The 24,510-nt window shown below is 52.5% G+C and overlaps 2 protein-coding genes and 1 long non-coding RNA gene across 6 annotated transcripts; 2 read left to right on the top strand and 1 right to left on the bottom strand.

Moving 5' to 3' along the window:
* Positions 1-549: 549 nt before the first annotated feature.
* On the top strand, positions 550-1,942 carry LOC116885953. 2 transcript variants are annotated; one of them, XR_004386051.1, is made up of 3 exons: positions 550-600; positions 1,591-1,682; positions 1,785-1,942. It is a non-coding gene; the product is annotated as an uncharacterized LOC116885953 (long non-coding RNA). The 2 variants fall into 2 exon arrangements; XR_004386052.1 differs by lacking the exon at positions 550-600 and adding an exon at positions 634-720.
* A 3,202-nt stretch (positions 1,943-5,144) lies between these two features.
* Positions 5,145-8,402, top strand: Vgf (VGF nerve growth factor inducible). Of its 2 annotated transcripts, none has more exons than XM_032886933.1 (2): positions 5,145-5,547; positions 6,051-8,402. In XM_032886933.1, the coding sequence occupies exon 2, from the start codon at positions 6,071-6,073 to the stop codon at positions 7,922-7,924; it is 1,854 nt and encodes a 617-aa protein (XP_032742824.1). In that variant the 5' UTR covers positions 5,145-5,547; positions 6,051-6,070; the 3' UTR covers positions 7,925-8,402. The 2 variants fall into 2 exon arrangements, with proteins under 2 accessions (XP_032742824.1, XP_032742823.1); XM_032886932.1 differs by lacking the exon at positions 5,145-5,547 and adding an exon at positions 5,563-5,924.
* A 1,631-nt stretch (positions 8,403-10,033) lies between these two features.
* Ap1s1 (adaptor related protein complex 1 subunit sigma 1) lies at positions 10,034-20,553 on the bottom strand. 2 transcript variants are annotated; one of them, XM_032886819.1, is made up of 5 exons: positions 20,439-20,553; positions 17,473-17,651; positions 16,256-16,364; positions 12,551-12,688; positions 10,034-10,827 (listed from the first exon to the last, which is right to left on the bottom strand). In XM_032886819.1, exons 1-5 carry the CDS (start codon positions 20,439-20,441, stop codon positions 10,780-10,782), a joined length of 477 nt encoding a protein of 158 aa, XP_032742710.1. In that variant the 5' UTR covers positions 20,442-20,553; the 3' UTR covers positions 10,034-10,779. The 2 variants fall into 2 exon arrangements, with proteins under 2 accessions (XP_032742710.1, XP_032742709.1); XM_032886818.1 differs by lacking the exon at positions 10,034-10,827 and having other exon boundaries at positions 12,292-12,688.
* Positions 20,554-24,510: the final 3,957 nt, after the last annotated feature.

The raw sequence follows: 24,510 nt of genomic DNA, 5'->3' as shown, positions 1-24,510 counted from the left end.
CTGTGTTTCACTTCTTGTCCATGGGTAAGGATGACATCCCCCTCCCCACCCTGCCCCAGGGCACTGCTCTCCAGCGATCTGTATTCAAGAGGCTCTCTAAGCTTGGTAGCAATTGGGCTAATGACATCCTGGGGCAGGGGGCAGTATGTGTGTGTGGGAAGGGGGAGGGTAGCAGGGAGGGAGGATTGCTGTCCGTTGCACTCCTCCACCTCCTCCAGACAGAAGAAAGAACCTAGGTTGTGTCTGGGCTAGCCTGGGGCCTCTGTTTCTCCTAGATTTAGGAATGAATTGCTACCTAAATTTTGTGGATTCGTCTCCTAAATTCACTCTGTCATTGCCTCTCTTAACCCCAGAATCCAGGAGTCTAACTCCCACCTCTTTGGACCGTGCTTTTCCGGCGCTCTGACTTTCCTCATTTCTGGGTGGGCAGAGCGTGACAGAGAAGAAGAGGAGGTGGAAAGAACCTGGGTGCCGGCCCCCCCCACCTCATCCCCCGCCCCGCTCCTGAGCGGCGGAGACTGCGATCCTCAATCCTACCACACGGGGGCGCCAGAACAAGCGCGGACGCGGGCGAGGCAGCGCAAGGTGGTTCTCGTCCGTGTGAGTGCGCCCATGGGTGTCTTTGTGTGTCTGTGTTTCTGTACATATGTGTGCGAGCCAAGGGGTGTCTGGGTGGGATGTATTCAGGGCCAACAAACCCGACGTATTCCCCTGAAACAGGTACTCCAAGTGTATTTTCTTTTTATGAGGGTGCTTAATGTTACTGGGTTCGTGTGGATGGGGAGGCAGGCGACTTATGTGTATTGTCGCGTGTACACAGTGCAGGCTGTGAGTCTCCGAAACTGCGTGTTGATTTTTGAAGTCACGTTTTATGAGGGTTTTTTTTTTTTTTTCAACCCTCTCTCCCACCACCCTGATAAAAGGAATTGGGGCTGTCAGCACAGATTGCTGTCACTCCGGGCACATCTTCAGCATTAAGTCTGGGTGACTGTGCTAAGTGTGACATTGTGTTTGTTAAGTAGGTGTGTCTCAGAATCGGAGTGCAACTCGGTAAGAGCGGGTCGTGTCGTGTGACAGGTGGATTTTGGAGGGGGTTGGAGCAAGATTATGGAAGCCTACAATTTCTCTTGTTAGTTGTGGATATCACAGTCATGGTGTGTGTGAGTGTAAATGTGTGTGTTTGTGTGTGTGTGCACACACGAATGTATGTGGTATGTTTCTCTTTCTAAGTCTCTCAATTAGCTGTCTCTCGGTGTCTCTCCCGTCTCTGTCTCTTTTTCTCTTGGCTTGGTGACTCATCTATGCGGCAATGGCCTCCCCCGGCTTGCTGGGTCTCCCCTCCCCCACTCTGGGGTGCCTGTGTGAGGGGGGGCGTCTAATGGAATGGGACCTTGGGACTGAAAATCAGAATGAGAATCCCTCCTACCCACCACGTACCATTCAGAACCTTCTGCTGGCCCCCTTCCTGACCCTCTGTCCAAGTTCCTTTCCAGACTTCTCCATCTTTGGGTTGGCTTGGGGGTAACAAGAATGGAGCGTAAGTCCGACCACTTCCCAGTGTCTTTAACAGCTTTTTGGTTTTGTTTTTAGTTCACAGTAGGGACCCCAGTCTCCTTATACAATCCCCTCTCATTGCGTCTTTGCACCCCTCCCCATGGCTGACGGAATAAATGGCTGCAGAGGTGAGTCACCGGTTGGGGGAGGGGGAGCAGAGAAAGGGGGGTTGGGTGAGCTGCAGGGGTTTCGGGTGGTGTGACGAAGCCCCTGCTCGCTCTCTCTCCCAGACCTCCTAAAGCCCTTCCATAGCCCTCATCCCTGGTTTTCCAAGCCTTGAACTCCGCAATCATTGTTCTGCCGAACTTCACTCTCCATCTACTCCTGGAATGCAGGAGAGTTTCAGATACCCGGACCAAGGTAGACAGGGCCATATACACAAGTCAGAGCCGACATAGGGTGTCCCCTCCAGGGCCTCACCTTTTAGCTCTTCCTCCACTCTAGTGCCTCCTCATGTCATCTTTTTTTCTTGCCATCCTCCTCCTCTCCCCCAACCTCAGGCACTGGCCCTTGTCTTGATCTTTCCCTGTGTAGAAGCAGCAGAGCCCTAAGAGGTGACTGATGGGACTGGAGGGGTAGCACCTAGCTCAGCTGGTAGAGTGCTTGCCTAGCATACACTAGCCCTGGGTTCAATCCCCAACTCTGCATGAACTGGGCACCGTGGAACGCATCTGTAATCGAAGCACTAGTCAGATATTCAAGGTCATCTTCAGCCAGTTGTAGAGTTGGAGGCCAGTCTGGGCTACTTCTCAAAAACAACAAACCAAAATAACGGCAAAGGGAGAAGCTATGAAGGGCATGGGTCATCCTGGGAGAGGAGTGGGTGATATGGGAATGAACTGAACTAGGGACGGGGTGGGGCAAGAGCAAGAGGGGTCCAGAGCTATGTAGCGAAATCATCAAACATGTTGTCTTCAGTATCTGGTAGCCCTCTACCCTGCCCACCTCCACCCTGTGATGACCAAGAATCCTGAGATAAAAGTTTTTGAGCAGTTCCTTGGCTTTCCCAAAAAAAAAAGTGAGAATGGGGAGTTGGGATTGGTGATAGAGAAATAGGGAATGCTCCCAAGAACCAAGGATAAGGGATGTGGGGGCTGCAGACAAGTGACTTCAACTATGAGATGTAGGGCTCCAAGATTCAGAGAGAATAATAGGAGGGAAAAGAAATATTTAAATACAAAGAAGTTCACAGAGGCATGGACACAGGCCAATAGGCAATAGGCAGTAAAGGAGCCCCAGGAATGCATACACACACACACACACACACACACACACACACACACACACACACACACACACACACACACCACATACAGAGAGAGTCAGGCATACAAAGATCCCACATAGCACAGGCATGCCTACAATCCCAAGAGATTAGAATTTCACTGATGTGCCAAGAGTCACACAAGTGGCAAAAGAAGCCCCCTCCCCCATTTAAACTGGAACCATACCCATCCAAGTCTCGACCTGATTCGCTTGCTTCTCCCTGTTCTTTCTCCTTTTCTTCTCCGCTTTGGGTCTTTTTAATCTCTGTCCAGAGAAACACACATGCAACCCCGAGGGTGCTTGCATATGCACGCAAGCACACAGGTATTTGGTTTCTTTAGGTGTCTGTCTCCTTTCCCTGGACCTCAAACTTAGATCCCCAAGCCCACCAGGGAGCCCCTTTGTGGAGCTCTCGCCCCCTCCCTTCTCTCTCCAAAGCTTCCCCTCCCCCTCTCCGAACCATCAGCTTTCTGATTCACCTTCCAGGAGGATGACGTGACCCCCCTTCTCAGCTCTCTGCTCTAGGGAACTAGGCTGAGAAGATGAAGGGAGATGGGGAGAGAAAAGAGAAGGAGGAGTTCTAGTCACAGGCGCTGGATAGTTGTGTGTGTGTGCGTTTGTGTGTGTGTGTGTGGGGGGGTGTCAGATACTGCTGTAGTGGTGTTGGTGGTGATGGGGTGTGTCTTTAGGCCCCCCTCCCTCCTTTCTTTGGAATATCTACTGTCATCTTGGTTCTCAAGTTTATTTTTTCTCTCTCTCTCCTTCAACCTGCTTCATGTTCTTTTCCTTCCCTCCCCCTGCCCCCATCTCTTCTCTTTCCTCTCACCCCACCTTTTCTCCGCAGAGCTGATGGGGTTTCTTCTGGGAAAGTCAAGCCACTGATGGAAGGGAGAAGCCACTGCTGGTTCTAGAGAGAAAGCGCGTGAGTGTGTGTGTGTGTGTGTGTGTGTGTGTGTGTGTGTGTGTGTGTATGTGTTTGTGTGTGCCTGTGCGCGTGCACTCCCGCGCGTGCACGAGCTAGGGGCTTAAAATGAGGGTCAGTAACGGGATGGTATGAGAGGGCTGACTCTGAAAGAGGCTCTGAGACCCTCCAGATGCCCTCCCCATTCTGGTTTCCAAAGTGTCCGGGTTGGGGGGCTTTGCGTGTGCTTATAAGCACCCCTGTGTCCGCAGTTCTTGTGTGTCTGGTGTGTGTCATTGTCACCCCCCCTTTCCCTGCCCACGCCCCCGCACTGCTCTCCGCCTGCACCGCAGCCCCCTCCAGCCTTCCTCCCTCCCCTTCATTCCTGCAGTAGCAGCTCCCGGGGCCACCTTTCCCTCTCCTCTACCCCCTCCCCATTTCCGTCCTCCCATCCCACCCCCGCCCACGTCTGGCCTCCCTTCACCGGACCCGGCTGGCTGATAGATTTTCTGCGCAATCTCTGCGTCATCGCCCCCCACTCCCGGAACCTCTAGCTGTCCAAGCCCCCAGCCTCAACCCCTCTGGGAAGGAGATACGGTCGAAGGGTCTGGTGGCTGAGAGGGTCCATCTCTGACGTTGCAGTGCACCCCCCTCCAGTCGCGTTCAGACCTCCCCTTTAAGCGGTAGAGAGAAATGGAGTTGAGTCACCCTCTCCACCTGCTCAACCCCCTCCCCACCTGGTCTGCTCTCGCCCTCCAAATGTCCTTGGGTGGGGGCTGTGGGAGAGAGGGAAATAAGCTTAACGGTGTGGGAGAGTTGGATTAAAAGGGGGCCATCAGGGACCCCTTAACAACCACAGCAAAGTCCGCTGGCCAGAAGGGCAGACACACCTTTTTTCCCCACCCCCTTCAGAACTGGTTTGAACAGACACGACCCAGAGGCACACGTATCGTCAATCTTTCCCTTTTCTCTTCCGACTAGGACCCTTTCCAAGGTGATTACCCAAACCGCAAGATCCACCCATCTGCGCTGACCCTGGGCGGGCATCCCACACCGCAGATCCACCCCCTCCTCCTCTCAGGTTCAAGTCGTCCTTGGGCGTGCTCCCTATAGACCATACTGTGGCGGAGTAGGGAGGCAGGCCCCTTCCCCGGCTTTCAATCCCTTACCGTCCCCCCATCCAGTACTGATCTTTTACTGGCGCCCAATTAGATGCTGGCGGTGCCCTCTTCCTATTCTGCTCAGCAACGCGGGCTCCGCGCCTCAAGAGCTTTGTAACCCACCCTCCCGCCTTCTGGCTCCTCTGTACCCACCCTTCCATTCATTTTTCCATTCATTCATTCATCCTTTTCTCCTCGTCCCTCCTTCATTCATTCATAGCCCCCTGCCCCGCCCGCCTAGACATTTCATTCATTCATTCATTCATTCATTTCCCGGAGCTCCGCTAGCTCACGCCCCTCTAGCCGAGGGCCCTACTGCGCAGGTGCAGGCCGGGAGCGACGCTTATCCTCCAATCATTGGACTTCCACAGTCCACCAGGCACCCGCCCGCTTCCCCATGAATGAACATTGACGTCAATGGGGCGGGGCGAGACCACGTGACCCCGTGCGCTCCCCTTTATAAGGCAGCGGTGGCGCGGGCGCTGTCCAGCGTGCTGAAGCCGGAGCGAGAGCGCTGTTGCTGACCCAGCTGAGCCCAGCTCCTAGGACGCCAGCCCTCGACCATCGTTCATACTCCAGCCACGGAACGGAGCCAGGGCAGACCGGTCCGGATTTCCCCCCTGCCCCGACCCTCCTCTCCACCTCCCGCCGTCGTGACACCGGCTGGTAAATACTCCGCTGTCCATCCCTCCAACCCTCTTCACTCGTGGGCGTGAAAGGAGGATTTTCTTTCCTTATGGGGTATTGAGAGCATAGCGGTGTGCCCCCGGGAAGGGTCTTTGGTAAACGGGGAGTCTCTGCTTTTCTGTCGCTGATGAAGTCGCCCACGCACCATCCGGGGAGTCCTGTGGGGAGGGAACAGATCCCCCTCCCACTTATCATTGCTGCTTAGTACACGGGCGCTGGCTGAGAGATGACTTTGGGAAGGGGGCGACAGGAGGCACTGGGTACCCAGAACGAGGATTGCGAGCGTTCTCTGACCATTTGCACGACCCCAGAGATTGCCACATCTTTCTTGTTCTCTGCTAAACGTTTCTCTTCGGGTAAGGTTAGAGAAATGAGGGAAACCCCGGATTTCCTGCTTAAAGGTGGGGGGAGGGAATGCAGAAATAGAAAGAGGGAAATTCTTATAGAAATCCTCTATTTCTCTGGTTTCTTCTGTTTTTCAGTCTCTGGCAGCCCGTTGGTCATGAAAACCTTCACGTTGCCAGCATCCGTCCTCTTCTGCTTCCTTCTACTCATCCAGGGGTTGGGAGCAGCACCCCCCGGGCGCTCCGATGTTTATCCTCCTCCCCTCGGCTCTGAGCATAATGGGCAGGTAGCTGAGGACGCAGTGTCCCGGCCAAAGGATGACAGCGTCCCAGAGGTCCGAGCGGCTCGGAATTCCGAGCCTCAGGACCAGGGAGAGCTCTTCCAGGGCGTGGATCCCCGGGCGCTGGCCGCGGTACTGTTGCAGGCACTGGACCGTCCGGCCTCGCCCCCGGCTGTCCCGGCAGGTTCCCAGCAGGGAACACCCGAGGAAGCAGCAGAAGCTCTGCTGACCGAGTCCGTGCGCAGTCAGACCCATAGCCTCCCGGCACCAGAAATCCAAGCGTCCGCTGTGGCGCCCCCTCGCCCTCAGACTCAGGACAACGATCCCGAGGCAGACGACCGCTCAGAAGAGCTGGAGGCACTAGCATCCTTGCTCCAAGAACTTCGAGATTTCAGTCCGAGCAATGCTAAGCGCCAGCAAGAGACGGCGGCAGCAGAGACTGAAACCCGCACGCACACGCTGACCCGAGTCAATCTGGAGAGCCCCGGGCCAGAGCGCGTATGGCGCGCTTCCTGGGGAGAGTTCCAGGCGCGCGTCCCGGAGCGTGCTCCTCTGCCGCCCTCGGTCCCTTCTCAATTCCAGGCTCGAATGTCCGAAAACGCTCCCCTTCCCGAAACCCATCAGTTCGGGGAAGGAGTGTCCTCCCCTAAAACACATCTTGGTGAGACTTTGACACCCTTATCCAAGGCGTACCAAAGTCTAAGTGCCCCCTTCCCCAAGGTGCGTCGGCTCGAGGGCTCATTCCTGGGCGGCTCCGAGGCAGGAGAGCGCCTGCTTCAACAAGGGTTAGCTCAGGTAGAGGCAGGGAGGAGGCAGGCGGAGGCCACCCGGCAGGCCGCAGCGCAAGAAGAGCGGCTGGCCGATCTCGCCTCCGACCTGCTGCTCCAGTATTTGCTGCAGGGCGGCGCCCGGCAGCGCGATCTCGGGGGTCGCGGGCTGCAGGAGACGCAGCAAGAGCGGGAGAACGAGAGGGAGGAGGAGGCGGAGCAGGAGAGACGCGGTGGTGGGGAGGACGAGGTGGGGGAAGAGGATGAGGAGGCGGCGGAGGCGGAGGCGGAGGCAGAGGAGGCGGAGAGGGCGCGGCAGAACGCGCTCCTGTTCGCCGAGGAGGAGGACGGGGAAGCCGGAGCCGAGGACAAGCGCTCCCAGGAGGAGGCGCCAGGCCATCGGCGGAAGGATGCTGAGGGGACAGAGGAGGGCGGGGAGGAGGATGACGACGACGAGGAGATGGATCCGCAGACGATCGATAGTCTCATTGAACTGTCCACCAAACTCCACCTGCCAGCAGACGATGTGGTCAGCATCATCGAAGAGGTGGAGGAGAAACGGAAGCGGAAGAAGAACGCCCCTCCCGAGCCGGTGCCGCCCCCCAGGGCTGCCCCAGCCCCGACCCATGTCCGCTCCCCGCAGCCCCCACCTCCGGCCCCGGCCCGGGATGAGTTGCCGGACTGGAACGAAGTACTCCCACCCTGGGATCGGGAGGAGGATGAGGTGTTTCCCCCGGGGCCCTATCACCCCTTCCCAAACTACATTCGGCCGCGGACACTGCAGCCGCCCGCATCCTCCCGCCGCCGTCACTTCCATCACGCGTTGCCACCTGCGCGCCACCATCCCGATCTGGAGGCCCAGGCCAGGCGCGCGCAGGAAGAAGCGGACGCGGAGGAGCGCCGGCTGCAGGAGCAGGAGGAGCTGGAGAATTACATTGAGCACGTGCTGCTGCACCGCCCGTGACCCGCCCCTGCGCGCCCGCTCCCAACTGCGCGCGCCGCCACGCCCCCCCTCCGTGTCGCTCCTCCTCCCTCTCGGTGTTTGCATGCGCCCCGGCTCCGCCCCTCGGCTGCCGCCCGGCCCCGCCCCACAAGGCCCCGCCCCGGGTTCTGTCAGGACCAGACCTGTCAGACTTCTTTGGGGTCTGATCCTGGGGCCAGCCCAGGCGGGTGTGTGGTTTGTGCGAGTCCCCTTACACCCCCACTTCCTCCAGGGGCCTCGTCCCCATCTAGTTTCTCTAGCGACTTCCCGGTCCCAAACGGGGAAAAGCTGTTCTATTTAATCGTGTGAAGTGTCTGTCTCCCAGCCTTGGGGCCCCCCCCGGAGCCTCCCTTCTTCTCCAAATTGCTGTGAACTTACCCACATCTTGCCCTTCTGTTGTAAATACCCCTCACGGAGGAAATAGTTTTGCTAAGAAATAAAAGTGACTATTTTATTAGGACTTTGTTTTCCATTATTCACCCGTCCCCTTGGGCCTATCTGGTCCTCTCCAAGGGGCGGTGAGGGAAGCGCCAGTCTCCCTAGTCTCAGACCAAAGCCAGACTGAGTGGGAGAAAGGAGTGAAGGTGAACCTGGAAAGGGAATGTTCTAGTAAAAGGTACACGTTGCCAAGCAAGACATGAGTGTAATACCAGGGTTCCTTCCTACTGACTACTGCAAGTTCTCTCCCTGACTTCCACATGTCCACCTAGGTACGCTTACCCACCCACAAAACAAATGTAATAAAAACCATAAAAAAAACAACCCCTACTTTTTTTTTTTTTCTTTTTTTCGGAGCTGGGGACCGAACCCAGGGCCTTGCGCTTGCTAGGCAAGCGGTCTACCGCTGAGCTAAATCCCCAGCCCCACAACCCCTACCTTTCCACTTCCACCTTGTTCCCAGTTTTTGACCCAGGAAAGAAGGGAGTCCAACAAGAACCAGTTGTTGGGAGTGGGGACGTGGCTCAGTTGGTAGGAGTTGGGGTTGGGGAACAAAACAAACAAGAAAAGAGCCAACTGGTTGGAATAAGCAAGCTTCTACGACTCAAAAGAAAAATGGCACCATGCAAATTCTACTTGGGAATCTGGGAACCTCCCCTATCCCCAGTCATCCAGCCTTCCCTTCAAATTCCCTGAATTCTTGGAAACTTGGGGAGAAGGGGCTAGCCCCCACACATCCTGCTTTTATCCATCTCTTCTTAATTACCTCCCCCAAACAAAACTAAGTGAGGCGAATGGCTACCTTCCACACGGACTCCTCAGAAGAAAGCCCATGGTGCCAGGACTTGTCCTTTCTGGGCTATGTGTAGTTACAAGTGGTGTGTAAAATTCTTTGGGGCAGGGCTACTAGACAGAGCAGAAGATACTCATTTAAACTTCCAGTTCTGGAAAAGTAGTACATGCTTTCCCCCTTCCAGAATAACCTTTCCATAGTGCATGGGACACACTTATTATCTTATCTGTTGGGACTGTGGCCGTGGCTCAGTTGGGCCAGTACTTGCCCCGCACTTGGGAAGGCTTTCATTCATCAGGGTGTGCTGTCGCACGCCTGTGATCTCAGCATCTCTGGAAGTAGAGGCAGGAAGATCAGACAATTCAAGTTTATCCTCCCATCCATATCGAGGGGAAGGTCAGCCTAGATCACATGAGACCCTGATTCAGAATGTAAAGAAATTTGAAATGCACTGTTGGGTTGGGATGTGGTTGGCACATGCTTATCTCCCAGCATCCTGAACCCAGGATATCCCAGGGACAGCAGGAACAACCCTGAGTTCAGGTCACTCTGAGCTATGCAGCAAAACCCTGTCTCAAAATGCAAGACCAAACAATTGAGGGCTTGTAGCTCAGCTGGTAGTCTCTGCCTCCATTGCACGAGGCCATACATTATCCTAGCCCATAAAACAAAACAATAACAAAACCCTCCAAAAAACAAAACGACGAAACCTGTCGTCTCTCTGACATTCAGCTGGGCATCTTCTATTTTTAGTTTTTCTTCCCAAGAACAATGACCCAGCTCCCAGGAAGACATTAGCAGGAAGCTGCCCTTGACCTCAGGGTGGACGTCCGTCTTCTCGAACAAAGCCAGAGGCAAGCCAAGTCCAGAAACACTTTTTCCTTTTATTTCAGAAGAAAGGAAATAAAGGCAGCCACTTGGCCCACCCCACCCGCTTGGCTCCTGCCACACCCATAATGTGGAGTGGAGGAAGGGGGACAGGGTCAGTGTCCCAGAAAGCAGGTCCTTCCCCAACCTTCCCTTCCCTCCAAGTAGCAAGGTTAGAAAAACATTAACTGTGGCTCCTCCCCTGGCTCTGGCTAGACACTGGAGCCCAGGAGGAAGTGGGGCCGGGAGAAGAAAGCCCCTCCCTCCGAGGCAGAGAGGCTGCCCTGACTGGTTCTGGGGAGGGATGGAGGTAGGTTTGGGGGCAGAGGGGTGAAAAGGGCCCTGGAAACCTTTTCCCTTTAACCTGACATATTTATATATTTACAGCAATTCAGGACACGGGGAGGACGAAGGACGGCTGGGGTTGCCATTGCTTCTTCAAAGGAAGGAGAATGAAAGCCACTGGGCATCCCCATCCGGTCACATTCCCCTCCCTTCTAGCCCCTAAAGCCTTCAGTGGGAGAGGAGGGTGGTGGGGGAGGAAGATCTGGAGGGAGGGAATGTTTGTATGAAGGGCTGGAGCCGCAGCTCCTTCTAAGTAGGTGAGGTGGCCGAGGAAAAGCGGCCGGGTCCCTCCACGAGAAGGGGTCTGGGGGAGAGGTGAGAGGAAACAGCCCCAAGTGCTGTCTCTTGTCTTGTCTTCCCCCGGTTCCACAGGGCCCCCCGCTGGCTGACGGGGCTATGCCAGGCCCATCTCCTCCAGGACACTGCGCGGCGACTCATCCTCCTGAGACAGACAGGGGTGACGCAGACACCAGGAAGGGTAGACAGGGTGGGCGAGATGACGGAATCGGAGTCAGGGGAAGAGCAGACACACACACGGGTGGGGGGAGAGAAGCTGATATGAGCCCAAGGCTGGAGCACTTGCAAGTCCTCAGGGGGTACGGGCCTCAGGACACCATTCCCAGCACCCACAGTGGCAAGGAGGGTAGAAGAGGCCAAGTTCATCATCACCCAGAGTCTAAAGCTAGGAACTGGGGGAGGAGGTGAGCAGCTCCTGAGCAGAACCCATGGGTGAGAGGCATGAAGCTGGGGCGGGAGGAGCAGGGGGAACCCTGATTTCCAGGGGTAGGTAGTGCGGATGCTTGGCCCGTGCCTCTCAGAGAGGGTAGGCAGTAAGCCATTGGTGCCAGAGTCCTAAGGAGAGGAAAGGTAGACTTCAGAGTGATGAGTCACTAGTGTCTAGTAACCAGGGGACACACACGCGTCTGCCTGTGTGCATGTGTGTGTGACAGGGGAATGAAGTGAGGCTGCGTGGGTGGGGTGACCTCGAGTTTCATTCTGCCGTTTCTCCCCCTGCAAGGCTGCCCTCCCTCGTGGACCCCACCTCTCCCCTCCTCAGAGCCAGCTCTTGCTGGCTTGCTCGTCACTGCAGAGTCCTGGTGACTCATCTCCCTGCACCATGGCTCAGCAGTAGCACAGCAGAGGGCACGAGCAGGGATGAGGAGAGGGTAGGGACGCCAGGCAGCAGAGAGGACTAACAGACACCCTCCAGGCAGCCCCACGTCCCCACAGATGTTAGTTCCTGAGCAAAGGGGGTGTGTGCGTACGTGTTGTTAAAGGGGAGGATTAGGCGGGGCTGGAGAGACCGCTGCTCAGTCATGATATGACACGGATCTGTCATGGCAGCATGGAGACCCGAGTTCAAATCCCCAGCAACCCCAGAGAAGCCTGGAGTGGAGGTTTGGGTCTTTAGTTCAAGTGCTTTGTGGGGAGGGAGTTGACACAGGTAGATCTCTGAAGCTCAATGGCCAATCAGCCTGGCTGAATGGATGAGCTCCAGCTTGAATGGGAGACTCTGGAAAAATAAGGTAGGGTAACTGAGGGAGATGCCCGGCTTCAGCCACTGGCCTCTTCCCTACATGTACATACACAGACCCCTCATGTTACAAACAGAAGTGCAAAGCAGGGGCCAGGGCCCTAGCCTCCATCAGAGAGAGAAAGACAGTGACAGACAGAGAAGGAGGGAGAAATACATACAGACAGATACATAGATAGATACATAGATACATAGAAGACAGACAGATACATAGACAGATACATAGAGGACAGGGAGACAGACAGATAGGCAGGCAGGCAGATAGATGTAAATCAAGGAAGAAAAGGCTTATCTACTATGAACCAGTCTCCAATTCTCTAAACAACCCTTATCATCATGAAAATCACTGAGTCAAAAGAGACTAGGCCAGAATAAGGCAGCCATCTTGGGTCTTAGGAAGGGCCAGAGCTTGGAATGAAAGAGACAACTGTGGTGGGCAACCGGCCCATCCACCTCCTTCCTGCTCCATGGGTTCAGGACTCAGGACAACTTAGACAGCAGGGCGTGATGGGGGCCAGACGCCACAGGGAGGGGGGCCCACTTGTCGTCGCCGGGCAGGATGTGCGAGGGGCGGGGAATCCCCTCGGACACAGTAGTCCTCCTCCTCCTCCTCACTGTCCCTGGCTCGTACCTCCTGCAGCAGGTCAGCCTGCTCGATGGCCTTGAGGACACTCTTCTTGGACGTGTCCTGGACGTCCCCGCCCATCAGAAACTCATCCAGGATGAAGTACGCTTTCTCAAAGTTGAAGATGATGTCCAACTCGCATACCTGGGAGAAGGGGGAGAGGGCGGAGCTGAGTACCAGGAACACCCAGCCTCCCTCGTTCTGCTTCACGCCCCTAGACAGTCTCCTGTACTCCAGATTGCCCCTGAACCCGTCCTCAAACAATCCTCCTGCCTCCACCTCTCAAATGCTGGGGCACCATTATGTGGTTCAGGGCTCTGGGAATGCAAGGCAAGCACACTACCAACTGAAGCAGGTCCTTCGCCCCACAGTGAGTTCCTTCCGAGAGCCTCAGACCCTCCTGGGCCTCAGCCTACAGTGCTTTGGCTCTTTCCCCCAGGCTGGCCTTGAGGTCCCAATCCTCCTGCCTCAGGCTCAGTGCTAGGATTACAGGCAGAGGTCACCATGCCATCTCCTGCTTTCACTGCCTCATCTTCTGGATCAGGAGTTAGAAGTCTGTGGTTGCTGTTGCTTTCCTCTGAAAATGCCTTAAAATATCCAATATGGCTTCTGCCACACCCTGGGTTAGCCTCTAACCTAGGCACTCTGGGGCAGAGAACACCCTGGCCCTCGCTTTAGAAGGAGATGATGCGTCGTCAACTCCTCAGATTGATGAAGAGCAAACCAGAGAACCCCATAAGGCGTGTGGGGTGGTATAGGCTTCTCATCTCAGCTCTTGAAGATGCGATGCGGAACTGAACTATGGAATGACTTTGAGGTCAGCTTGGACAATATAGTGAGATAAATAAATAAAAATAAAATAAAAATAAAATAAAATAAAAATAAAAATAAAAAGTAAAAAAAAAAAAAAGGCTGGGGGGGACAGCTCAGTGGTCAGACACAAAGTAACAATGCCTGAGGCCTAGGTACAACCTGAAGTGTCACAAAAATCAGTCGATTAAGTCAGGCTGGGAATGCACCTTAGCTGGTTGGCTGAATGCTGGCTTGGCGGGTGTGAGTAAGAATGGCCCTCAGAACAGCTGACTGAAACAGATGCAGAGGCCACAGCCAAACATGGACAGAGGTCAGGACTCTTCTGGAAGAGCTGGGGGAAGGACTGAAGGCCCTGAAAGGGAGCCCTCGGATACTGAGCCACCAACCAAAGAGCACACACAGGCTGGACCGAGGCCCGTGTGTGCAGACGTGCAGCTCAGTCTCCGAGATGTGGGTCCCCCAATAACCGGAGCAGAGGCTCTCCCTAAAGCTGTAGCCTGACTGTGGAATCTGCTTCCCCAGTAGGTCTGTCTTCTCTGGCCTCAGTGGGAGAGGATACACCTAATCCTGCAGAGACTTGAAGTGCCAGGATAGAGAGATAACAAGGAGGTCCCAACCCTCTCAGAGGAGAGGGGGGAGGAGGGATGGGAGGAGGGACTCTGGGTTGGGGCAGGATTTAGGCTGTTAATAAATAAATAAATAAATAAATAAATAAGAAAGAATGGCCCTCATAGTTCATTTATTTCAATGCTTTGTCACCAGGGAGTGGACAGTCTGAAAGGATTGGCAGGATTAGGAAGTGTGGCCTTTTTGGATGAGGTGTGTCACTAGGGGTGGGTTTTGAGGTTTCAAAAGCTCATACCAAACCCAGAGTCAGTTAGTCTCTTTGTCTCCCTCTCTCTCTCTCTCTCTGTCCCTCCCTCCCTCCCTACCTATTTATGGATCAGGATGTAGCTCTCAGCTTCTGTTCTAGCTCCTGCCCACATACCACTGTGTTCCCCCCAGGATGACAATGGACTAACCCTCTGACACTATAAAACAAGCCCCCAGTTAAACACTTTCTCTTACGACAGTCGCCTTGGTCACGGTGCCTTTCACAGCTGTAGAGCAGTGGCTAAGACACTTGCTTAAACACACCATCTTAAAAACAAAAACGGAACTGGGAGGTGGTGGTGCACACTTTCAATCCCAGCACTCGGGAGGCAGAGGCAGCCAGATCACTGTGAGTTCAAGGCCAGCCTGGTCTACAGAGTGAGATCCAGAGCAGCCAGGGCTACAGAGAAATCCGTGTCTTGAAAAAAACAAACAAATAAAACAAAATGGACAAAAAGAACACTGGGGGTGTAGTCTATGGCAGAGGGAAGTACGACAACAGGAGCATGGCCCTGTGTTCAATCCCCGGTACCAACAGTTGTGAGTAGAACCCGATCCGGCCTTAGACATCATTGACGGTGTTGCACATTGTGAAGGCAGGCCTACTCTGTACCTAAGGTCTGCAGCCTCTGTCAATCACACATCAGAGAAGTTCATTCTGAATCTATGGGAAGTTGGGGCTCTGGGTTACCACCTTGAAAAAATTCCTTTAGAGTCATTCATCTATTTTTACATGCACGAGTGTTTTCGCTGCATGTACCACGTGCTTGCCTCATGCCCGAGGAGCTGGGTCCCCAGAACCCATGTAGAAAAAGCTAGATACATTGTTGCTTATTGTAACCCCAGTGCGGGGGAGGGGAGACGTGAAGCTCCCCAGGCTGAATCAAGAAGTTCCAGGGCAGTGCCAGACCCTGCCTCAACTAATGAACAATGCAGTAAAACAAACAAACATCTCACAAAGCAAACAAGCAAACACCAAACCAAGGCGGGGGTTGGAGGGATGGCTTGGGAATTACGAGGACCTACTGTCCTTGAGGACCTGACTCCAGGTCCATACACCCAGGAAGGGAGGCTCACAGCCACCTGTTACTCCAGCCCCAGGCAAGCCTACACCCTCTCCTCTTTTAACCTCTGCAGGCACCGAATTCACATGCACCAACCTAGACAGACACACGCACATATACATAGAAAATAAATAAAACGAGCCTTTGACACACGCCTTCAAGCCTATCACTCAGAAGGCAGAGGCCGGCAGATCTACTGGGAGCTGGAGCCCAGCCTGGTCTACACAGCGAGTTCTAGGCCAGCCAGAGCTACCTAGTGAGATCCTCAATAGCAATTTATTATTATTATTTTTTATGTGCATTGCTGTTTTGTCGGTATATATGTCTGTGCGAGGGGTGGGAGCTCCTGGAACTGGAGTTACAGGTGATTGTGAGCTGCCTTGTGGGTGCTCCTTGTCCTCTGGTGCAAGAGCAGTCAGAGTTCTTAACCACTGTGCCGTCTCTACAACCCTATAGTGAGACTCTAGAGAAGAAAGAAAGGAAGAAAGAAAGAAAGAAAGAAAGAAAGAAAGAAAGAGAGAGAAAGAGGGAGGGGGAGGAAACGGAAGGGAAGGGAAGGAAAGAAAGAAAGAAAGGAAGGAAGGAGGGAAGGAAGGAAGGAAGGAAGGAAGGAAGGAAGGAAGGAAGGAAGAAAACTCCACCAAGGAGGAGAGGGCACCTGAAGACCAACACACGAGTTTGTCCTCTGGCCTTTCAATACAAATATGGATGCACTCACTTGGTCTCTGCCTCTGCCCAATGCCACTCTCCCTCTACCCCCTCCTGTTCCATCTCATGCCAGAGCGCTACTGACTGAGGCATACCCCCAAGCTGATTAAGGGCCATAGCTAATAGGCTTAGAGCTTAAAAGGGAAGATTAATTACAGTCCTCGTGCCCTGACACCACCTTCCCACTGAGAGTTTCAGGGCAGGAGGGTGGAATCACTTGGCAATGGGGACAGGGGCTCCTGGGGAGACTCACGCTGCCGAAGTACTTGTCCAAGAGCTCTACGTATCGGTGGATCAGCTCCAGGGTGATCAGCTCATTGTCTTGGCCTTCGATGGCGCAGCAGAAATAGAGACTGGCATATCTGAGGAGGGAGCCGGTGAGACACAGTTAGGTCCTGGCTTCAGGACCCTGGAGCTCCAGGCTCAACCTGCCCACCGGCCGGAGGTCCTGAAACTGTACAGTGGCCCCAGAGGGCACAAAGACTAACAGCCTTTCCATGAACGTGCTTCAGAAACACACACGATGCATTCCCTCTCCTTTTCGCTCTCTGACCCAATTGGTTGGCCTCGGTATTAATCCAAGCCAGTTTACAGGCTCAGAACGCAAGGAACCAGAAGGGGCGTGTTTGGGAAAGTGGGTGTGGTATTCAGTAAGGCAGATGAGATTGGGAGGTCATATACTGTGGGCAGGTGAGTCTTCAGAGTGTACGCAATGGGGTTGGGGATTTAGCTCAGTGGTAGAGCGCTTGCCTAGCATGCATAAGGCCCTGAGTTCGGTCCCCAGCTCCGAAAAAAAGAAAAAACAAACAGTGTATGCAAGAGGCCATGTCAGAAAACCAAGCAGGAAACAGTAATTTCTTCATTTTTATTTTTGAGACATGGTGTCACCTTACAATCCTAGTTGGCCTGGAACTTGCTACATTGTAGACCAGGCTAGTTGGACTGGAAAACACGGAGATCTATCTGCTTCTTCCTCTTGATTTTTAACCCTTTCTTTCTTTCTTTCTTTCTTTCTTTCTTTCTTTCTTTCTTTCTTTCTTTTTCTTCCTTCCTTCTTTCCTTTCCTTTTTTCTTTTTTCTTTTCTTTTCTTTTTTTTGAGTCACTAAGCCCTAACTGGCCTCAGATTCACTATGTATCCAGAGGTGACCTCAAGCTTCTGGGCCTCCTTCCATTTCCCTGGTGCTGCTGGGCTTACAGTCACTCAACCTCACACCTGGTTTGTGTTGTGCTGGGGATCGAACCCAGGGCCTTGTTCATGTGAGGCAAGCGCTCTACGAACAGAGGTCCAACCCCAGCTGGAACAATGATTTCAAGATGAACTAGGAAAGTGAAGGAAGAGGGTACTCATGACCAACCACGCCTCTGCCCCTCACCCTCCCTGATTTCGGAGCTATTTTTCAGCCATTTTAACTCACAGTGACCTCCAGAGCAATTCGTGTGCGTCTAAAAAGAAATGGACGGAGTATCACCTCTTATAGACAACTTTGAGGTCCCTCCATTCCAGGAAGCTGCACATTTTGGGCTTTCGAGCCAGAACGACCTGCATGAGCTCTCGGACCATTTTCTTCCTCTCCTTGTCTGAGGTGGCCAGGTACCATTTTTGTAGACGAAGTTTTCCCTGCCGGCTGAACAGTAGCATGAATCGCATCTGCAAGGGAAGAAGGACCGGCGCTGAGGGGCAGAGGAGGGGGGTGGAGCCTGTTTTCTTACACAAACACAGCCCCAGACTCCAGGCTGTACATCGATACCTTCTTCAAAACTCCTGTCCTAGCTGTTAACACTGGGTGCTATCCCCACAAGGAGTGTTGTACCTGGGGGAAAGTCAAAGATTTTATGCCTGTGATTTGGGTTCAAATACTGGCTCTACTAGCTTGAGTAAAGCCTCAGGCAAACTACTTTACACTGGGCCAGCAAGATGGCTAAATCAGTTAAGGTGCTTGGTTCCAAGCCCGGTGGCCTGAGCTCAATACCTGTGACCCACATTACAGGAGAGAACCAACTCCCACAAGCTGTCTTCTCTCCACATTCATGCTGTGCGAGCACAAACCCACACACATGATAAAATAAACGTAAAAGCATTTTTATCACACTTACTTGTGTGTGTGTATAGGTCAGAGGACAGCTTTAGGGAGCTGGTTCTCTGCATCTACTGTGTGAGCTCCAGGGATCAAACTCTGACACTCAGGCTTGGCAGAAGGCGCCTTTACCCACTGAGCTGTCTGATTGCCCTTCACTAGTATCAAGCAGTCTTTGAACCTCAGTTTGTTTATCCACAAGATGGGAATGACACTTTTTTATAGAGGTCTTCTAGGATTTATTGTTATTAAAGATTTGTGGTATGTGTATGATATTTATGTGCACATGTGTATGTGCACCACAGGCGTACCTGTCGAATTCCCCAGAAACGGAGTTATAGACGGTTGTGAGCCGCCATGTGGGTGATGGGAGGGTCCTTTGCGAGAGCAACACATACTCTTAAGGACTGAGCCATCTCTCCAGCCCATTTTTATTATTTCTAACTCTGTGTGAGTGTGCATGTGTCTACATAGTGGGTTAGTGCACATGAGTGCAGGAACACAGAGACCAGAGGTGTCAGATCTGCTGGGTCCAGAGTTACAGAAAGTTGTGAGCTGTCTGACATGGGTGCTGGAAACTGAACCTTGGTCTTCTGGAAGAGCAGTAAGTGTTCTTAATTGCTGAACCATCTCTCTCTCCACCCCTCTTCCCTTAAGGAATTCTTAAATGAGTTCATTTATGAGGGTGCCTGGCACATAGTAGGACCTGCAACATGCTAGGTGCTGCTATTTTCCCCTGAACTTCTGTTTCCTAACCTTGTTTTCCATGGGGAAAATGCCTGGCCTCCTGATGAGCTGATGTCAACAGACAGCAGTTCTATGTATGTTCTTCTAGACCCCATGTCTCACAGATGTTGGGTGGCTACCCCATCCTGCAATAAGCCTTCAGATGTTCCTGACTCAATATGGCCTCTTGTGCCAGTCCCATGCTTGTTGACATTCTTCTCTGTAAACTGTACATACATTGGACTGCACGAGGCACAGGGATATTCAGATCTTGCCCTCCATTTTCCTTTGCCGTCCACACATTTAGCTCCAAGTACTGGCTTGCTTTCTTCCCAGTTTTTTAAAGTGTTATTTTATATTATTTTACATATATATGTGGGGCACCCAGGTTCCACCACCCACATGTGGAGGTCAGTTCACTTCTCCCACCAGTGGGTTTCTGAGAATGACCTCAGGTTATCAGCTACTTGTACAAGCCTAGCCATCTCTCTGGCCCTCTTTTCTCTGTTTCTGTTTGGAGACAATGTTTCACGTAGCACAGGCTGACCTCAATTACCAGATAGCCAAGGCTACCCTTGGTTTTCTGATCTCCCTGGTTCTATCTCCTGAGTGCCAGGTTACAGGTGTGCACTATAAGGCCTGACCTTTCTTCCCAGACATCAGGTGACTGGTTGCTCAGTCCCTCAGACAGGGCCCAGTCACCCAGGAGGGCTCTCCTAGGGAATGTCTGTGGAATAAATAGCAGGCAGAGTCCTCATTGCTTCGCGCATGGACCTAGTTTTTTTTTTTTTTTTTTTTTTTTTTTTTTTTTTTTTTCCCCAGTTGCAGAGGTTCGGATTCCATATCCTGAACTCAATTCCCTGCAAACAGCTCTGAAAACATGGCCGGGGTTGGGATATCTGTGTGTGTGCCACACTTCCAGTTTAGCAGGTTAAGTTAAAAGAAACAAACACCCCAGAAACTAGGGAGTGTTGTTGGTGGGGATGAGGGAGCCGTGTGCAGCTAAGAAAAGGAGGTGACAACTATAGCAGGAAGACGGAAGGCCTGGGTTCCGGAAAAGAAAATGCACCGGAGAGGGTGGAGAGCTGGGATTGCCAAAGTCAGGGACTCTTCCCTGACTGCAAACCCTGGAGCCCACTTGAGCTAGAACTCCGAGCGAGTTCTGTCAAGGAACCGAGACAGGAGGTTCACTCCAGAGACCCGGAAACTGTCCCCTCCCACACTGAGCTCTCCATGGGCCCTGCTCCAGTGTGGGCCTCATGGGAAGGGGATTCGGCAACCTGCAACCATCCCGAGTGACCCCGGAGCCCCAACCTCGTGTCTTCCCTGCGGCGGTGATTGGGAGGATCTCTAGGACCGAACCCAGAATCCCGAGCGCTTCTCCAGGCTCGGGACAGTCCCGCCACCATTCAGCCCTAGTCCCCTCTCTCCCAACCAAGACTCCTCCCCGCCCCTGTCCTAGTGCCATTTCCAGCTTCCGAGGTCAGCTCTCCCTAGCAGCTCTGGGAAGTGGATCCTTAGCGGACCACAGAGAAGACAGGGCGACTCCCACAAAGGGCAGCCCCCCTCCGGACCCTCGCAGGTACAGCCCACGCCCCTCGGGTCCCCGTCCCCTCCCTCTCCTCAAAGCCTACCATCCTGCAGCCTCCGGCCCGGTGCGTCCCTCTCCGGCCACCGTAGAAGCCAGCTCCACTCCCAGTCGGATTCTTTTCTTTTCCCTCCCTCTCCGCTTGAAGCCCCGCCCCTAGACCGCGCCGGCTCCAGGCGCGGTCGCACTGCGCAGGCGCCAACGCTGCAGCGCACCCCCTACATCTCATCCGGCGCGCGGGCGGGGCTGGAGGCGGAGAAGCGGAAACCATGGTAACCAGGTCCTTGACTTCAGCTTTGCAAAAGCCCGGTCGTCATGGTAACAAGGCTGCCTTGGTGGGTTGATTGGAGGATGGGAAGGGGAGTAGAGGACAATGAGGGCCTCGAGCTTTGGAGCATTTGTGGGGGGAAAAAGGCGGGAAAAGGGTGAGAGGTGGATGAAGGATCTTTAGAGTTTACGAAGAAGTTGGGAGGAATGGTGTGGGAAACATCAATCAAAGAAAGGGTGGTGGTGGGCAGGATGAGGGAAATACAGGACGGGAGGCCAGGAGAATAAAGAGTTCAAGAACAGCTCAGGGTTCCAGAGCAGGATCCTGTCTCCAAAACAAACACGGCAGGAGCCCATCCGTGATGTCTACACTTGGAAGGCAGAGACAGGAGCAACAGCAGTTCAAGTTCAGCCTCAACTACATAGCATGGTCTAGACCGCCCAAGGCCACAAGAGAGCCTGTCTGCAACAAAAAAAGTGACACCAAACAGTGCAGATATGATGGCTCGGATAGTAAAGATGTTTCCCCCAAACCCACTAGGTGGAAAGAATGAACTGACTCCTGCAAATTGTCCTCTGATCTCTGCACAAGCAAATGCCCTGGTCTTGCATACATCCCCACATGGTCACAGGCAACACAAAATACACTTATAGATGTAACCTTAAAGAAACTAAGACAGTACAACACTTAAGTATTCATTAAGAACTTGGAGATGCTGCATTGTCTTAAAGCAAACAAAATATGTAGAAACCAGGGATAAAAAAAAATTGCTGGGCTGGAGAGATGGCTCAGCGGTTAAGAGCACCCGACTGCTCTTCCAGAGGTCATGAGTTCAATTCCCAGCAACCACATGGTGGCTCACAACCATCTGTAAAGAGATCTGATGCCCTCTTCTGGTGTATCTGAAGACAGCTACAGTGTACTTATATATAATAAATAAATAAATCTTTAAAAAAAAAAAATTGCTGAAAAGGGGAACACTATAAAGAGCAGGAGGAAATTGTAAATTAAGGAGAAAGGGGAGAATCTTAAGGTATTGAAGGTATTGAAGGGGTGTGGTGTAAGCCCATAGCCAGAAGGCTACAGCCAGCCTAGACTACACAGCGAGGCTCTGTCAAGCAAACAAGAAGCCAAAACCAAAATGGAGGGTGGGGTTTGAGAACTGGGTGTGGTGAGGCATACCTCTAATCCCAGCTCTGCGGAGGCTGAGGCAGGAGGAGCAAGAGGTGGTGACCAGCTTTAGGGCTACAGAGCAGGAATGCGCCGGTATACACCTATTCTGTGGGGATTTGGAAGGTAGAGGCAGACATATTAGGATCAAGAGTTCAAAATTACCATCGACTATGTAGGTAGTTCATAGTCTAGACTGAGACACTATGTCAAAAAAAAAAAAAAAGTGCATGGGCAAACAACACTGGAACTAGCAAATAAATCAGATTAGCCAGGCATTAATGTGAATGCCTGTAATCTGATCCCTGGGGGGGCAGAGGCAAAAGGATTGGTCAAGAGAGTTCAAGGCCAGCCTAGACTATGTAAAGAGAGAAATGGTCTCAATAAACAAATGCAAACAGAAGAGGTTTGGATTTAAGGAACTCGGTTTTTGTTAGGCCAAAGGATTAATACCACAGTCCCCCTTGTATCCTCTGGAGATTGTATCCCAAGATTCCAGGTCGGCTCTTGAAGCCTCAGACTGTGTGAAGTCAAAGTTTTCCTGTACCTAGAATAAAGTTTAATTTATAACTTATGTACAGAACAGACCTAAGGACCAAAACTAAGAGAAGGAGCTGGAGAGGTGGCTTAGTGATCAAGAGCTGGTATTGCACGTGGAGAGGACCCTAGTTCAGTTCCCAGCACCTTCCTTGGGTGGCTCACAAGTGCCTGTAATTCCAGATCCAGGAGTCCAATACCCTCTTCTGCCCTTCAGGGGCATCTGCATGCATGTGCCCATGCATATACACACATAAGTAAAAGTAATAAAAATGTAAAAACCCAAATGATTTAAAACTAGAGTGATTTTAGCAATGTACAGCAACGGAGCTACCCCAGTCATTATTTTGCCCTTGAAAGTCATTCAGCAGAATATGGGGCGTTTGAAAGCGAGACTGCTCGATCGGGGCAAACAGGATGGCTCCTAAGTAATTAATATGTGAGTATTAGATAAAGAGGGGGCAGGGGGGTGGGGACTCCATAAGAATGGCATGTGATTTAAGGCTCACGAATTGGGGCTGGGGAGGTGGATCAGTTGATGGAACGCTCGCTTATCCTGTGTGAAAGCCTAGGTTCTGCTCCCAGGCCAGCGTAAATCCGGTGTAGTGGTGAACACCTGTAATCCCAGGCCTTAGAGGCAGGAGGATCGGGGACAGAAAATCCTTCCCCTCCATGTCACTAGGACGAAATCAGCCTAGGGTGTTGTGTTTTATGAGACGGAGGCAAGTGTGTACCAAGGTGTCCCATGAACAATCAAGTCATATGAGGACAGGCCTAATAAAAAAGGGGAGTTTATTTGGGAACTGGAGGAGGGGGGTAAAGGCAGAGAAGGGCAGAAAGAGAGAGGAAGAGGGGAAGAGGAGAGAGAGAAACACACACACACACACACACACACACACACACACAGGGACTGAGAAAGAGAGGGAGGGAGGGAAGAAGTAGGTAGAGAACAATATACATGCATATATTAGTTCTTATATGCTAGCCTCGTACCTGGCTGTTGCTAGGTAACTGTTGGGTGGAGCCTAGAGGAAATGCTAACAGGGTATATGAGACCCTGACACACAAAAATAAAGGACCAGTGAGATGGCTCTACAGGTAAAGGCACTTGCTACCACACCTGACCTGAGTTTAATTCCTCAGACCCACAGAGTAGAAGGAGAAAACTTATACCCATGGTTTTCCTCTAACCATCCAAGTGCTGGAATCTTGCATGCCAGCCGAGCACCAGGCCCACAGGTGTTCACACAGGTGTTTGCACAGGTGTACTTCTTCATCACCAGCTGCAGCAAATGCTGTTATTATTTTGGTTCATTCTTCAGGCAATGGCTGGTGAACTCTTAGGTGTTGTCGCCGTTTCTTGTTCTTTGGGATGGATATACTATCCTAGATTGGTCAGAAGGGAACCCAGGTCCCATGGGATGGTATCCAAAGAGGCTTAGTCGTAGGTGATCCATTCAACGCTCCATCTCTTTATTTCAAAAAGTGAAGGGTTGGGCTGAAGAACAGCCCAGTGGTGGAGAGTGCTTACTGCCGTCTCAGAGGATCCAGGTTTGGGTTCCAGTAACCACAGTGGGTGGCTCACAACCACGTAACTTCAGTTTTACAGATCCAACACCCTCTGGCCTCTTCAGGCACCATGTATGCACCCAGTACACATAAACTCACACTCGAACTCACACACACACACACACACACACACACACACACATACATACACACAAGCACATACACACAAATATATACATACACACACAGGCACACAAACACACACAGGCACACAAACACACACAGGCACACAAACACACACACACACAGGCCTGCACACACACATACACACACAGGCGCACACACACATACAGGCATGCACACACACATACATACATACACACATACATACACAGGCATGCACACACACATGCACACACACACACACATACCACACAGAGGCATGCACACACCACACACACACACACACACACACACACACACACACACTAAATGGATTGTCAAGGTGGTTCGATGAGTAAAAGTACCTGCTGCCAACCAAACCTGGTAATCCGAGTTTGACCCCCACCCACATAGTGGGAGAATAAATATTAATAAACTTTGACCATGTATTTTTTCCTTCTCCCATTCTCCC

This window comes from Rattus rattus, chromosome 16 (assembly GCF_011064425.1).
Source record: "Rattus rattus isolate New Zealand chromosome 16, Rrattus_CSIRO_v1, whole genome shotgun sequence".
Lineage (NCBI taxonomy): Eukaryota > Metazoa > Chordata > Mammalia > Rodentia > Muridae > Rattus > Rattus rattus.
This window is presented reverse-complemented; position numbering and strand designations above follow the sequence as displayed.